This window comes from Sturnus vulgaris, chromosome 11 (assembly GCF_052056855.1).
Source record: "Sturnus vulgaris isolate bStuVul1 chromosome 11, bStuVul1.hap1, whole genome shotgun sequence".
NCBI lineage: Eukaryota > Metazoa > Chordata > Aves > Passeriformes > Sturnidae > Sturnus > Sturnus vulgaris.
This window is the reverse complement of record NC_142253.1, coordinates 10,033,974-10,049,277: the sequence shown is the minus strand read 5'-3', so window position 1 is coordinate 10,049,277 and position 15,304 is coordinate 10,033,974. Positions and strand designations below refer to the sequence as shown.

The 15,304-nt window shown below is 47.4% G+C and overlaps 1 protein-coding gene across 2 annotated transcripts; it reads right to left on the bottom strand.

Moving 5' to 3' along the window:
- Positions 1–518: 518 nt before the first annotated feature.
- On the bottom strand, positions 519–14,018 carry KLF15 (KLF transcription factor 15). 2 transcript variants are annotated; one of them, XM_014872076.2, is made up of 3 exons: positions 13,704–14,018; positions 8,402–9,509; positions 519–2,544 (listed from the first exon to the last, which is right to left on the bottom strand). In XM_014872076.2, the coding sequence occupies exons 2-3, from the start codon at positions 9,442–9,444 to the stop codon at positions 2,376–2,378; spliced, it is 1,212 nt and encodes a 403-aa protein (XP_014727562.1). In that variant the 5' UTR covers positions 9,445–9,509; positions 13,704–14,018; the 3' UTR covers positions 519–2,375. The 2 variants fall into 2 exon arrangements, with proteins under 2 accessions (XP_014727562.1, XP_014727570.1); XM_014872084.2 differs by lacking the exon at positions 13,704–14,018 and adding an exon at positions 10,560–10,713.
- Between the last annotated feature and the right edge of the window lie 1,286 nt (positions 14,019–15,304).

Genomic DNA, 15,304 nt, shown 5'->3' with positions numbered 1-15,304 from the left:
ACAGACACAAATTAAGTCCCACAGTATCACCGTGATGCATTTTATCCCCATTTTACAGGAGAGGGAACTGCAGAACAGGCAGGAGTCCTTTGTCTTGGGTCACACAGTGAGTCACCGTCACAGTCTGAAGCAGACTTTGAAGCCCTTCCTGCTCCACACTAATCACTAAGCTGGAATTCCCTCCAAACCTGCTTGCTCTACTGTATTAATCACAGTTTTACTGCACCTGTAGACCTGTTCCAGAGCAGTGAGGAGCCACGGAAGGCGTTTGTGTCCCAGCGTGGCTGCCAAGCGAGGCGTGAGGGCTCCAGTGAAGAGAGAGAGCTGAGACATCTCGCACCTCCCAAGAACTTTCTGAGATGAGAAAAACTGAAGATAACTTCAGAACTGATCCATCATCTCCCTGTTACACAGCACCTGAAAAGCTACATCCAGGTGAATCAAAATTTAAAGTGCTATTGTCCTGATTACAGAGCTGGCTATAAAGGAAATTAATGAATAATAATTTCAAGGAGGGATTTAAAATTTCCATTTTCATTTTATTGTCAAAGTAAATATATTTTTATGAAGAACAAAAGAAAATATACAGAATTGTAACTTATGTACACTGGCTTTATAGGTATTTTTGTTTCCAATTTACACAAATTTGATACGTTATTAAAAGATATTTTATATAGATATGCATCTATGTACAGTTTTATTTACATACATTCATAGGATGTGATATAAACCAGTCAATAGATGATAGTTCAATTATATTAATTTCTAGAGGACGAAAGGAATGCATTCACTTTAGCCAGACCTGCTGTTTTCACACAGTGTGGGCTCCTGCTCTGCCTAGCTCTAGGATCACACTTTCCTACTTCCCATTTTGCCAACAGAAAAGACAAACAGATGCCGTCTGCGAATGGAAAGGAAATGCAACATCCATTATAAAATCATTCCTAATTACTGAATTCTATTTTCTTCTAAAGCTTCTTACAATCGCCAGAGTTCAAAAGGAAAAACAAAACAAGAAGAAACACAAATAAAATCACTTGCCTGCTGCCATCTGATTATTTGCTTAAATTCCCTTCTTAGCCAGCTATCACACAAATTTGTTTCTTTTGGCTGCTGTTCTCACCCATTCGCCCACCCCAGCTGCGTGGAGCTCTGACATGGCTGTGGGGAGGGACAGGATTAGCACCGAGGATCACCCCAGGAGCTCGATGTCACAGTGCTGTCCCTCCAGGTCATGGTTCCTCCCCTCTCCCTGGGCACAGGCACATCCTGCAGACCCTGCCAGCACACAGAGACTTAGCTCCAACAGCCAGGCTTGACTCTCAGCGGGTTTAGGGATGCTCAGTGCTCACCAGGCACCCCGGGGCTGGGGCTCTGGTTTCTCTCCCAGGTCACACGAGAGGGCAGGAGCAGAGGCAGGAACAGAGCTGGGAGGCTCTCACAAACACCTTTGTGCTGCTTTGTGTGCAGACAGCAGCTCTTCTGCTAAACACGGTGGATGCTGCAAGCCAGCCTCGAAGGAAAGCAGCATCCTTTGGCACCTGGGCATCCTTTCACCCCTCAGCACCACAGGACAGAAGCACACACATAGTTCCAGAGACTCCACTCCAAGCCTTTCCATCCAGCCTGAGCTTCTGGGTTTGCTTGGGACATGTCTTTGCTTAAATATATATATATATATATGTATGTATGTATGTATGAATATGTATACATAAATATTTATATATAGCCCTAGCCAAGGGAGAGGTAAATGTGAGCAGGGAAAATCAGAGATGCATGGAGGCACATTCCAGTGCTCTCCAAGCCTTGTTTCCCCTTATCCCCAACTCCCACTGTTCCTCCTCCTATGGCCAGCCCCTACAAATCCTTGGCTCAGGCGACCCAAAAACAAAGGAGTTGTTTTCATTTCAAAAGGAATTTGCTGTTTCCAAACTGGACAAATAGAGCAGCTTAATAAAAATTCACAATGAGTGGCCTGTACATGAGCAAAGCCCTCAGGAATGCCAGGGCTATAATTAACTAGCAGCAAGCAACTTTTACATTTTCCTGTGCAGCAGAAAACAGCTAAAAATAAAACACTGTAATTTCCAAAAGAAGCAGCAGCAAAGGAGAGACAGATAGAAGGAAAATAATATCCTTAAAAGAAAAAAAAAAAAAAAAAAAAAAAAAGGAAGAAGCGCCCCACTCCCCTGATCTGACCCAAAAAGAGCTTAATTCTCAAATCATCTTTGAAGGACGCAGGGCACTCAAACATGGTGGTATCAAGTAACAGCATTGACTGTTCTGTGGAGACCAATAAATTATCACGAGAAATGTAGTGAGCAAAGTGCTGTCATGGCTGCTGTGGGCGGCTGGCAGAAGGGGAAGCAGGAGCCTCAGTTCACGGAGCGCACGGAGCGGTTGCTGCGGGGGAACCGGTGCACCTTGACGTGCTTGGACAAGTGGTCACTTCGAGCAAACTTCTTCTCACACACTGGACACTGGTAGGGTTTGACCCCTGAGTGGGAGCGCCTGTGCCGGGACAGCTCATCTGACCTGGAGAACCTGCAAGAGAGGAGAAGCCTTTCAGATAAATGCGGGTTTATCGTGCTAAGCCACTCACAGCAAGTTTTAAAATGTCCCCTCAGGCCACTGGGAGACTCCAGGAGGTGAAAGGGACACACAGCAGAGCGGGGCTGGTCCCACCTGCAGGCAGCAGCAGTGATGGAGACACACAAGTACCAGCCTCACCCCGTGTCAGCCCTGCACTCAGGGCAATGCCCGGGGGCAGCGTTTGTACCAGCCCTGCCTGGACCCCGTAACGTGGGTACAGCTGGACAAACACAGCACTGCTCCCAGTCCCCCTGCCAGTCCCCTCCAAAGCCACCCCCACCATCTGGCTCCTGCAAATCCAAGCACAGACTCCTCGAGCAGACACAACCCCTGTGCTGCAGGTGAGGTCTGCTTCAAGCTCCCACTGACACGAGCACAACAGACACCCCCTAACTGCACCCAGTTTGGGAGGGATTCCAGATAAATCCAGCCATAGCTACCTAGAAACAACATGACTTATTAGATCCAGATGAAAAATTGGCTTCTGTGTGTGCTCCTGCAGGCTAAATAAAGAGTCATTAACAGGACCAGAGATGCTCAGCATCTCAACAGCTGAAATTCAGGTGGGCCTTAATGGTCATTAGCATAATTATTTGCATAGTTAACATGGGTAAATTAAATCAAGAATGAGCCTTTAATTACCAAAACTGTATTTCATAGTCTTTTGAATTTTAGATATTTTTCACCTTCCATCTCCACGGAAAAATCTCCAAATAGCTACCACGAATCCCACAGGCTTTATTGATCCCAAATGAGTTAATCCTTTGGTCTTAAGAGCAGGGCTGGCTCTATTTCCACTTTGGACCTGACTGGGATACAGAGGGTTAATTAACAATGTCACACTAAAACAGCCCTGTCCAGATGGGTACAAAATGGGTACAAAAATTTGCTGCCTGACAAAGGGCAATTAAGTATTTTGTTGCCAGAGCAGTAACAAAGAGCAGCACAGAAAAAGAGCTTGTAAGAAATGGTATCAGCTGTTTATTTACAATAAATAAGTGAAGTCATGGGCATTAGCTGAACAAATCAGGGAAAGAACATGTAGAAAAATGTGCCCTTCTGGAGCAAAATATCACATCACCAACAGAGCAAAGAGGCTATTTTTATGAAAGGGAGAAAACAGGACTGCTGGTCTCCTATGAATAAATCCCTAATGCAGGAAAAGTAAGTTTCCACATAAAGGTTTTAATTAGCTCTGATCTCCCGCCAACAGTTGAGGAGCAGGGCATAGGCACTGGGAAAGCTGGTAGTGGTTTCCTCAGTTCTGCAGCTCTTCAGCCTGGTTATGCTCCCCAGAGAGCACTCAGCCCGTGGAAAGCAGACACAGGCACTCACCATGGGTAAGATATAGTGGGGACACATCTCTCCCAGGGGCATTTCTAGGGGAGATTCTTTCACCTATTCATTTGCTTTTCTTCCTTCCTTGCTCTGGTATCCTCATGGCAAAAGAACCAAATTCTCCATGAAGAACAGGCAGTTGTTATGGAGCTGTCAACCTTCTCCTTGTCTGGGATGAGTTTTCTTCATAAAGGCTAGGACAGAAGTTTCCCTTCACGCCTTCTACTTGCATGCTTGCTTTCTCTAACACCTCTGGTCTTTTCAGCCATGGCTTCCCAAAAACACAGTCTGGACCTGGGAGCAGCAGGGCCAGGGATTTCTCCCAAGTCCTTAGCAGTGAGCTAGCCCCAGTGCCAGATCCTGCAGGAATGCTCTGGTAGGGCTATGGGTGAGTGTAGGATGCTGCCTGTGCAGCCTGCCTCCACAGGACTGAGTGTTGGAAAGGAACAGACCCGTGCCAAGGAACAGACCTGTGCCACATCCAGGGAAAAGAGGGAGCAGAGAAGGAAAGGCACTTTTGCAAAGAGCCATCCTCTTACACACAGAATTTAAAGAAGCAGAACCAGATGTGGCTGGGTTGCCTTGTCCTATGTCCTCGGCCATTAAGGTCACCATCTGCAACAGAAGTGCAGCAGCACTTGGCTAATGCTGCACAAGAGCTTCACAAGTGCATTTCGAGGGGAATTGCACGGATGGTGGGGGAGAAAGAGGAACATGTCAGGAATGAGCTTGGATGAGTTCATCTGATAAAAATACACTCTGCCTCATAACCATGTCCTTAGCTGAAGAGGCAGGAATGTTGCAATACTGTTCCCCAGCAGTGACGGAAAGATCAACTTACAGAGCCCACAGAAATAAACCTCAAGCTGTCTGTGTGTTTACAAAAAAACAACGCAAAGGTTAGGACAAGGAAGCTGGGAGGATCTGGCGGTCTGGCTCTGCAGTGAAATATCTGTAACACACTCTGGCACTGAGATCAACCCAAAAAAAAAGTGAAAAAATCCACTGTGGAATGCAAAATTTAAAAAAAAAAAAAAAAAAAAGAAGAAAAAAAAAAAAAGGAAACACCAAGGAATACCTCACTATTCTGTCACTGCCATTTTCAGAAGGATTCTTCCTTCAAAGGAAAAGTAAAAGTGATCTGGGAAATCCCACAACAACTAAAAGAGCCTTCTTCATCCTCCTATCTGGCAGGACCTCAAGGGACTGTAACTACATCTCCCTTGAAGAAAAATACTAGAGCTCCCTGATGTGTAGGATGTGTCCTGTGTCTCACAGAGATATGGGGACATTCCTCTGTGGCTTATGGGGCAAGAAAGGTCAATAGCTGCAGTCTGGTACTCCTGGTCCCTGCCAAGGCCACCAGCCATTGAGGCCAACTCAGGCTGTACCTCTCCTCCACGGTGGAGGGGAGGCTCCAGATTGATTCCTCCTGGCCATCCCCAGAGCTTTCCTACAAGAAACCATCACAGCTCCTGTGCACCTGTCATCCCCTTGCACAGCAGCAGCAAGAAAAGGCACTGCAAGATGCCTGCCCTGCCCCGTGTGTGGCACTGCCCATGGTCACTCAGGCCCAGGAACACTCCTGGCCACACGTGTTACAAGGCTTTAAACCCTCCCTGCCAAACCAGGCAGAGCTTCTGGCCCCTGCTGTCACCTGTGGAGCCCGCAGCCAGACGATGCAGTGAGCATTTAAAGGTGATTGCCTCATCCCCCAGCCTTGCAGCAACTGCAGATTTGCACGGTGCTGTGCCAGGGAGGGGAGGCAGGAGCTTCTCCAGCCCACGCTGCAGATCAGCTCTTTGGCCTGAGCAGGGCTAACCACAGGCTGGGGTGCCAAAGGTGGAAGGTGGCACGACACAGATCAGTGCCCTGACCCGTGCAGGGAACACAACGGGTCACTGGCCACTGCCAGGTGAGCACCACTCTGCAGATGCCAAAAACAGCCCTTGCCCCGTGCCCAGGAAGGGCAAAACAAGCTAGGGGTCTCCAGCCATCCTAGGGGTTAGCAAAAGGGTTTACTGGGTGCACACTCCAACCCTGGTGAATTTAAAACATCCTAGCAGGGCTGCACAGAGAGCCAAGGAACCTTTAACCCTCCCACTGAGCCCAGGCACTTTGTGCTAGGCAACACTTTGTTTTGGTTTGAAATTACTATCTCCAGTGAGATCAGCTCTTAAGTGTCTTCAGTGAAAAAATAAATACACAAGCATAAGAATGCAGGGAAAAGAGGGGGAAAGCAGAGCCCAGCAGTGGTTTAGTGCTTAAATTCATCTGAGATTATGTAGACCTGGGAGCAAACAGAGTGGCCAGATGCATTGGACTTAAGTCATGTGAGACTTAAGTCACAGCTCTCACTGAACTTCTGAAAAGGTAAACATGGTTTATTGATGAAAGGGGACTGAGTAATTCAACGCTCAGTTGGTTCTGGCCTTTGATGTGGGAGCAGCACGCAGGAGATGTGCAGCAATCTCAGGCTGGAGCTAAGGATTGCTGTGAGCACAGGAGGCAGCCCCCCAAACACAGCCTCTCCTGCTGGCTATAAACTTCTCTTGTAGCAGAGCCCTTCCAAAGTTTAGGGGTTTTGGGGATTGGAATGGCAGCCCAGGCTGTGAAATTCAACAAGAAAAACAGCAAAAGAGTTTGAAAAGCCCTTTGCAACAGCTGTTTGTGGACAAGACACATGTTCTTCATTATGAAGGTGATTAATTTCTCATTCATGTTGGGCTCATCTTTAGAAAGTTGTGGTGGCTAAAAGTTCAGGGTGTTCCAGGTTGCAGGACCTGCACTTCTTTTGGCCCACCAGCATCCTGCTTTTGATGTAAACCATTCACTGCAGCACTTTGAGAAGAGAAGCACCTGTTGTAAATTAATCATCCTTTATCACATAATATTTTTCCTGAACGTTCCCCTTGGTTTTGTATCTTTGTATCTGGAACACCAGCTTTGTGATAAGACAGAGCTGGAGAAGGTCATTCACAGGCAATGCTCTAGGCTCCTGATCTTGAGCCACAAGTCACTGGGAGTGCTGGTACAAATCTCAGCGTGGATTAGACAAACCCTCGCATGCCACCTGCATTTGTCACAAAAAGGAGAGCTGTGCTACATCCCAGAGCAAGGAAAGCCAACATGACACCCACAGGCACATCTGCTGCCGTGCACACGTGCTCTGGCAAACAAATAAAAAGCATAATAAATAAATAAAATAAAAGTGCCTGTACTGAAGGTCAGGAGCAACCAGCCCAGAGTTTGTGGGATCAATCAGCTGAAAAAAGCAACTTTGGTGAGAGGGCACCCTGAGCAGCAACAAACTGAACTCATGAGAGGTGCAGCCAGGACAACATGAAACAAATCACCACCAGTTTGTATCACCATAGTCTAATCTCCTCAGCCCTTCTGAGAAGCAAACTTCAGACTGGTCCAGCTGGGGAAGAGAGGGTTCAGCTCCACTGTGACCTTTTCCCTCAAATCAACCCAGCCATCTCTAACTGCTGCATGTCTCACATACTTGCATTTTTACACAACACTCTCCTGTTACTTTTTACCTCTTCTGTTGCCCATGATCACAACCCATTTTCTCATTAGACATTGCTCACTGAAGCTCTGCAGCATATTATTTGCAGGAAATTCAGTTTAACACAAGGTAGTTAAGATTATATTTTCTCCCATCGTTGTGGTGCTGTACATTAGCACTTGCAAGTTGATATTTTTTTTAAAAGACTAAATTTTTCAAGTCACATTGAAAATAAAATATTAAAAAAATGCCCTTGCAAAACATTTTCTCAATCAAACCTGCGATCTTTCATTCAAGCAATGCTTAACTCCACCTCAGCCTTCTGGTTATGTTGTTACATCTGACAGCTTATTTGGAACTTTGAGTGGCACCCACGCATTTTTCTGAATCAAGACAGAGAATAAAACCCAGAGTATGCCAGAGTGTCACTGCCAGAAATTTCAGAAGGAGTGGGATGGAGTGCATTTTCTATGAAAGTGCACAGAATACTGCTTTTAACCACACTTGCTTATCACAGCCCTTCACTAACCACGTTTAGTCCCACACAGGGCTGTGCACAGCAATTCTGCCCTAAACCATCCAGCTCACTCAGCCTCAGCTGGTGCCAGCCATGGGTCTGCTGGGGCTGGTGTGCTGCAACCACACCAATGCAAACCTCTGGTAAAAAGCTTAATCTGACCCTCTAGAATGAAATAAAAATTATGATGGACTACTTCTATTTTTTTTTAAGACACTAAAACTGCTGGTGCCAGCAGGCGATGCTGTGCTATTTAATTTATCAAAACTCCTGGGTTACCTAACAGGAAGAAAAAAGGTTTTCATTGTCAAACCAACCAAACAAGTTATGTCAACAGAAAGAGTTTATAAATCAGAGTACAAACCTACTTGCTCAGCAAGTTAGGTCAAGTGAGCAGAAAGGGGAAGGAGGATTGGACAGAGCTGCACCCCAATACTGACCTCCATCCACAACCTGGCCACGTGCACGCAAAGGGCTTTTCTCCTGTGTGCCTCCTCAGGTGGGCTTTCAAATGGCTGCTTTTCGTGTACATCTTGGTGCAACCAGGAAAAGAACATTTATGCATTTTAATGAGTTCAGCTGCGGGGTTCTTTTGAAATTTCTGCCCCATGATGATTCCCGTCTGCCCCTGGATCATGCCTCCTGGCCCAATTGGCTTGGCAGCAATGGGGACGGGAGCAATGCGGACAAATTTAGAGGACAAGTTCAAATTGGACGACTGAACTATCTGAGGCACAAGGGCAAATGTCTGTCCTTGGATGTTGACTAGGAGCTGTGCAATTTTAATGTTCTCCTGTGCTGGTCCTTGGGAACTGGGGCTCGTGTTGGACTCCTGTTTGATCTGTACAGGCTGAATTTGAAGCATAACTGGTATTCCATTCTCCAGGGTCATTCCTCCAGTTGAAGCCTGGCCACCTTCTGTTGAGCTGGTCAACTGTTCACTTTTATTCTCTTTTAAACTAGTACTGGGTAACATATGGTCTTTTTGCTGCAGTGAAGAAACAGAAACCTGGCTGCAAGCTCTCAAGTCCTTGGTCTCGCTTTTAGGTCTTTCTTTGAGCTCCAAGTCCATGTTCTCCTCCAAAAACTCCTCAATTTCCTCAAGCGTGGGCTGAAATGGTCCTGAGTCTTCCATATCCACGCCAAATTCAGGCAACCTAAAGTACTCCTCTTTCACTATTGGCTGAAGTCTCCTTTTGTCCCACCATGATGCAGTGGTGTTCCCCAAAGATGCCTGGGACAATAAATAGTCTAAGATACTGTCCTGACTTTCTGCACTGGATGTGCTTCCATAGCTGGAGCTGAGGACCTGGGAGTCAGGGCTGGAACAAGAACAAAAGCTGGACGAGTCACTGTCATCTTCTGACAGGGGAGAGGGCAGCATTTGGTAGGACCTCACGCCTGCTGTCATGTCCCCAAAGTATCCAAGAGAAGATCTTGTGGATGAAAAGGATTCATCAGTAGGCAACAAGTGATCCACCATTCCTGGATGATCTCTTAAGGATATCCCAACAGCATATACCAGGCAGCCAAAGTTCAGGTGAGAGCCTGAGTGCAGGAAAACAAAACAGCAACAGTCAGAAGTTGGTTTAATCATTTATCTCCATGAATTGAAGCTCGTAAAGCCCTCTAGCCCACAGGAAAGTCCAGAGCATCCAGCCTCCCTGGGTACACAGGCTGCTACAAGCTTTGATATGTCTGCACCACCCCCCGAGAACTGTCAGGGCTGAAGCATTTTGCAGGATTGCACCACATATTTGCAAAAGAATGCTGTCAGAAATCATTTCCCAACTGTGTGTGCTCCAGATTTACAGCTCCCTTACAGAATATTACCGGCGAGAGAAAATAAATAACGAGCTTTCACCTAGCAGTGAAATCCAGAGCCAAAGAAGGGAATGGGAAGAAAAAAAAAAATAAAGTGTTGAAATTTTTACCACCAAAAAGAAACAAATAAAAAAACTTTATTGCTGGCGGCCATAAAATGCAAATCCTTTCCCTATCTTGTAGCTTTCCACCAACCTTATTTTTAACTTCTTCAGTTCTACAAATATAGACTGTTCAGCATAATGCAAGGATCAATCTGGCAGGAGCCAAAAATATTTACTGTGCTTCAGCATTTACAAGGCGGATTTTCCCCTCCAGATGTAATGAATCAGTGTGCCAACGTCATCATCACCTGCGCTGTCCTTAATAAGGCTGGCACTGCACGGAGCTAATTACCATGCCCTGGCTGCCAGCTGGTGGCTGCTTTCACCCTCTGCTCCACGCTGCTCTCTCCGGGGCAGAGGTGAGCTGAGCCCCGTGCCAGCATCAGAACCGGGAGGGATGCACGGGACCGGCATCCCGAGCTGCCCCCGCTGCCCTTGTGCTGAGGAGCAGCATCCCACAAATCCCGGTTTACACGAGCCCTAATCCCGCTACTAACCCAGAGCAGAAACCCCAGCGCAGCCCCCCTCAGTGCCCGCTGACAGCCGCGACTTCACCAGCTAAGACAAGCGAACTTCCTAGAAAGGCGCCTGGGGAGGGGGAGGCAGGAGGGACATCAAATGTTTTTTTTTATTCCCCACCTCCCCGAGGGAAAAAACAAAAATTGCTTACGGACGGAGATTGTGCCCCTTAGAGAGCAAACGCAGAGACCTCGGGACGGAGCGAACACTGGCCCTCAGTCATTTGCTCAAGGTGACTGATTGAAAACAGAGCTGTACATGTGCATAATAAAACAACTCTTTCTGTGGAAGGTATGTGGAGTGCAGAGATAGAAGTCATTCGATCAGCCTATGGAGAGAGAGGAGAGGCTGTGTGTGTGTGAATTAGGAGGCATGTGACCCAGCGTGAAGGAAATGCCAGTCAATCTTGTTACACGCTGTCATTTTCCACAGGCTCTGCCGCTGCGCTTTGGACGCTTTGCCATGAATAGTCAATAGCTCTCAGTTTTGTGCAGGAGAGAATGGTTGTTACTGCTGCTGCAGAGTATCTTTGCTGCCTTATCTCCAAAATTTGCCCTGTCTTTCCTTCTCTGGAGAAAAATCAAAAGGTGTCTGTATGCTCAGTGCCGCAGTGAGCACAGAGCGAGGTGTTTTACACAACACCCTTAAAGAGCTCTGTCCCATCAGCAACATCTATATTTCACAGGAAGAGGGGGGTTGAAAGCCATATTTCTTAAAGATATGGCTTCCTCCTTCACAGACACGTGGAGGAAACACAGATGGGTTTAAAGAAAGACTTAAAAGTACGATTGCACATTTTCCTGGTCTATGTGTCCTGTCAGTCAGCTATGCCTCTGAACCAATAATGAAATACCTACATGTGCTGAACACGAGGAAGTTCAAACAGGGGTTAGTGGCTCAGTTTTGTGACCTTAGCTTATAATCATGTCTTATAGTAAAAGTGAAGAGTCAGAAGAGCTGAACTATCTCTAACACACTTTTTTTATTTTTTTTAATCGCTGTGCTGATGGAAAGTTCCCCCAGCAGAAATCCCATAGCTGAGCTATTCCAGTTTAGAAACAGAAAGCACCATCTGCTTCTGACGAATTAGTATTGGCATCTGGTAAGAATTCACCTAAGCTGATTGTTTCTATCTTGCACCAAAAACTGGTGACTGCCTTGAGAAACACAGGGCAGAAAGAAAGACTTGCCCTCAGACAGTTTCTGATCCTCCCTCCAATGTCTGTATTATTCCAGCTTAAACTTCTGAAGAATGGAGCTGGGAGGGAAATCTGGACTGCAACATGTGCTTTTCTAAGAAAAGCTGGCATGCTCTGCGTGCACCAAAAGCAGTTGGTGAGCTTCTTTAAAAAAATAAATTAAAATCTTCAAGGTTTTTTTAAATGCCTGCAAGAGCTGGGAAGCCACATATCAAAATATCCATATATTTCCCTAGGAACAGAACTAAACTGTAATTTGAATAAAAAGACTTAAATGAGGGGGGAAGAAAAACAACAGTGAACCCCTAGCAACTGCTGTGGGCCAGTTACCTCAGCATAAAACAGCCAGCAGGCTTGTTTCCCATCTCTTTTGACAAGGAACAATGTCACTCGATGTAACCAGAGGCTTTTTAAGAGGGGACTGTCAGAGCCAAATAGATCCAGGCACATTACGGGCCAGTTCTGCTTTCTGTGCACTCTCAAAGCTTGCAGAACAGCCAAGAAGATTTTGGAGAATGCCTGGAATGCAGGATTGGGCCCTGGCTATATTTTTCTCCTAAAGGCCAGGCTAACAACCAAAAGGCTTTCATCGTTACTTTGCCTGAAGACACAGCCAAAAACAGATTAGAAAACAAAACCAAAAAAAGCCGGGGCTGTGAAGGCTGTGAAAACTAATGATGCTGTTTCCACAACGCACTTTCATCTCTAGGAACATTGAAAACATGTTAGAAATGTAAGCACCTATAGCAAGACCGCAGTGCCTGAGCCATTGGAAACAGCACTTTTGGAGTGAAATACAGCAGCTGTTCAGCAGCACCACCATCTCCAACTTTTTTTTTTTTTTTTAAGAGAGTTCTCTGGGTTGTTATGATGTCCTTTCTGCCAAAAACATGTTGTTCTGTTTAAAACCTAATTGCCAGCTAAAAAAAATAATGACAAAAAGCAAACCAGAGAAGACATATTTTGACGCGGAACAACATTGAAATGTAAAGTCCTGGGAACTTGCTGAAACACAGGGATGTATTTCCCAGCCTGTCATTTCTGGACAGTCAGCCCAGCACAACTGATCACACAGCATATATGAGACGCTGACAGTCATTTCCTACGTTTACAGCCACAGCTTTTTCTAGTTTAAGACTAATCTCTTCAGGGTTTTCTCTTGTTCCCTAGAAGGTTTTAAATCTGTTCAGGCTGACTTCTGCTCCACAGACAGAGCCATAAACAAGGCAATGAAGCAGGCCCAGAGTTTCTAAGAAATTAAAAGAGAAATGCAGGGAGGGAGGGGGAAAAAAAAAATAAAAAGAAGCCGTGAGCCAGGAGTAAACACATTTGCTCTCATCTCTTCCGCAAGGTGGCTGTGCTGCTCCCCGGACACAGGGGGGTGTTCAGGTTTGTTTTTCCAAACCCGTTGCTCCTGGGAGGCTGTAGAAACATTCCCAAAGCCTTCTTTTCTGAAAACTCAGCCGCTCCAGCCCCATACTTTGGCTTCCACAAGGGGAAGCACTTCACCTGCAGCGGGCACAGGCAGTGGCCCCGCCGGAGCGCATCCCGCGGGTTCTGCACGCCGGCAGTGAAAGGTGCCCCGAAATAACGCGTGGCACAGGGAAAGGGGTGCCAGGGGACACTCACATGGCATTACCACTCCAGCACGAGCACAGCCAGGCTTCCATGGCTGCAAAACATGCCTGTTTGGGTTGTTTCTTTTTTAATCGTGTATTTTTGTTTGTTTGTTCCGTTTGTAGAGGTTTGGGGGTTTTTGTTTTGTTTTTGTTGGGTTTTTTAAAAATTATTATTTATTTTATTGTTTTTTCCTTCCTTCTCTTTTCAGAAGCTTTGGGCGCCCGAGCTCTCTCTCTCCCCCCCACAAGAGTGGTCGCGATGATCGGGAGTAAACCTCCCGCTCGCCGCCTGTCACTCCATGCACGGCACCGCTGCAGCCCCACAACAGCCCCCCAGCCCTGGCCGCTGCCCCGCCGGGGATGGAATTTGGGAATTCCCTGTGGCAGCTCCGCAGGGGCACAGCCCCGTCCCGCGGTGCTGCGGCAGCGGAGGCTCCGCCGGCGGGACACGGCCCCGAGCCCCCCGCTCGCCCTTACCTGAACTCCTCTGCGAGCCGGACAGCAGCAAAGGCCACGAGAGACCAGAAGAACGCGACAACAACAACAAGGAAAACGAGTGGGGGGGAAAACCCCAAATAACACAACCAAGCCACAGGAGAAAAAAAAAAAAAAAAAAAAAAAGGCAAAAAATAATTCTCGAAAAATAATAAAATTTTAAAAATCAAAGAAAAATTTAAAAAGCCACAAACACAGGATTAAAACCCAGCAAAGCCCGAGCAGCAGCCCGCGGAGGCAGGACACAGGACAGGAGCGGCCGGCAGCGCGGAGCGGGAGGCGGGCGCTGCTCCCCCGGGAGGCGGGTGCGGGCTGGGAGCGCGGCCCCGCTCCCGTAGTACTATATCCCTATATCCCCTCACATGACGGGAGCGCGGCCGGGGGAGGCCGGGGAGAGGCTCGACCGCGTCCGCCTCCCCCATTGGCCCCGCCGCGGCGGGGGCCGGCCCGGCACCGGCCTCAATGGGAGCCGCGCCCGGCCCCGGGGCGGTGACACGCCGCGGGGAGACAGGGAGGGGGAAAACCGCAGGGATGAGGGGTGCGAACCGCCGGGGATGGAGGGTGCGAACCGCCGGGATGGAGGGAGTAAACTGCCGGGAATAGAGGGAATAAACTGCTGAGGATGGAGGGGGAAAACCGCAGGGATGCGCGAACCGCCGGGATGCAGGGTGCGAACCGGGATGCGCAGTCCTGGAAACGAGCGTTCGGTGGGGCCTGTGGCCGCAGGACGAGGGGCAATGGTTTTAAATGAAAGGAGGTTGGTCTGGATTCGGTCTATAGGAAGAATGTTTTACAACGAAGGTGATGAAACACCGGAACAGGTTGCTCGGAGAGCTGGTTGATGCCCCATCGCTGGAAACATTCCAGGTCAGGTTGGACGGGGCTGTGAGCAATTTGATCGGGTTGAAAACGTCACTGCTCCCTGCAGGAGATGGCCCAGGTGGCCTGTTCATGTCCCTTCCAACCCAAACCATTCTGTGAATCTGTGAGTGTGCAAGCCCCTGGACATGTCCTGGAGATAAGCCAGTCCCTGGGAAGATGTGAGGAGTCCCATACCCTCCCTCTTGCCCTACACTTGCACACCTGCCCCCTTCCCACCTGCCAAAGCTTGATGGGAGGATTTCCAGCATGCTAGAAAGTATTGGGATGTGTGTCCCACACACACATCCCAGTGTTGCTACAGACATCACTGTAGATTTTCATAGAAACACACATAATAATTTTTATATATGCATACACATACATATATACACAAACGCACTATAGTTATGAAATACTTGGTATGGATCAGAATCTATGTTCAGCTCTTGCAGAGGAAGTTCACAGTGGGGCCAGCTGCAGCAGCAGTCATTGAGCATTTTTCTGCTCAATCAGTGGTTTTTCAAATTCCGTTTTTCCTTTTTCCAGATTTCTTGGGAAATCTGCAGCCTGGGATATCAGAATGCAGTCTTATGACAACAGGTCTGTGCACCCTTTTTTGAGAGCAGATAGGACAGCACTCCATTCCTTCTCCCCACAGTAGGCCTTGCTGTCCTGCAGGGAAAACGAAGTATTATTCTCATTTTATGGCAAAATGGAGGCAC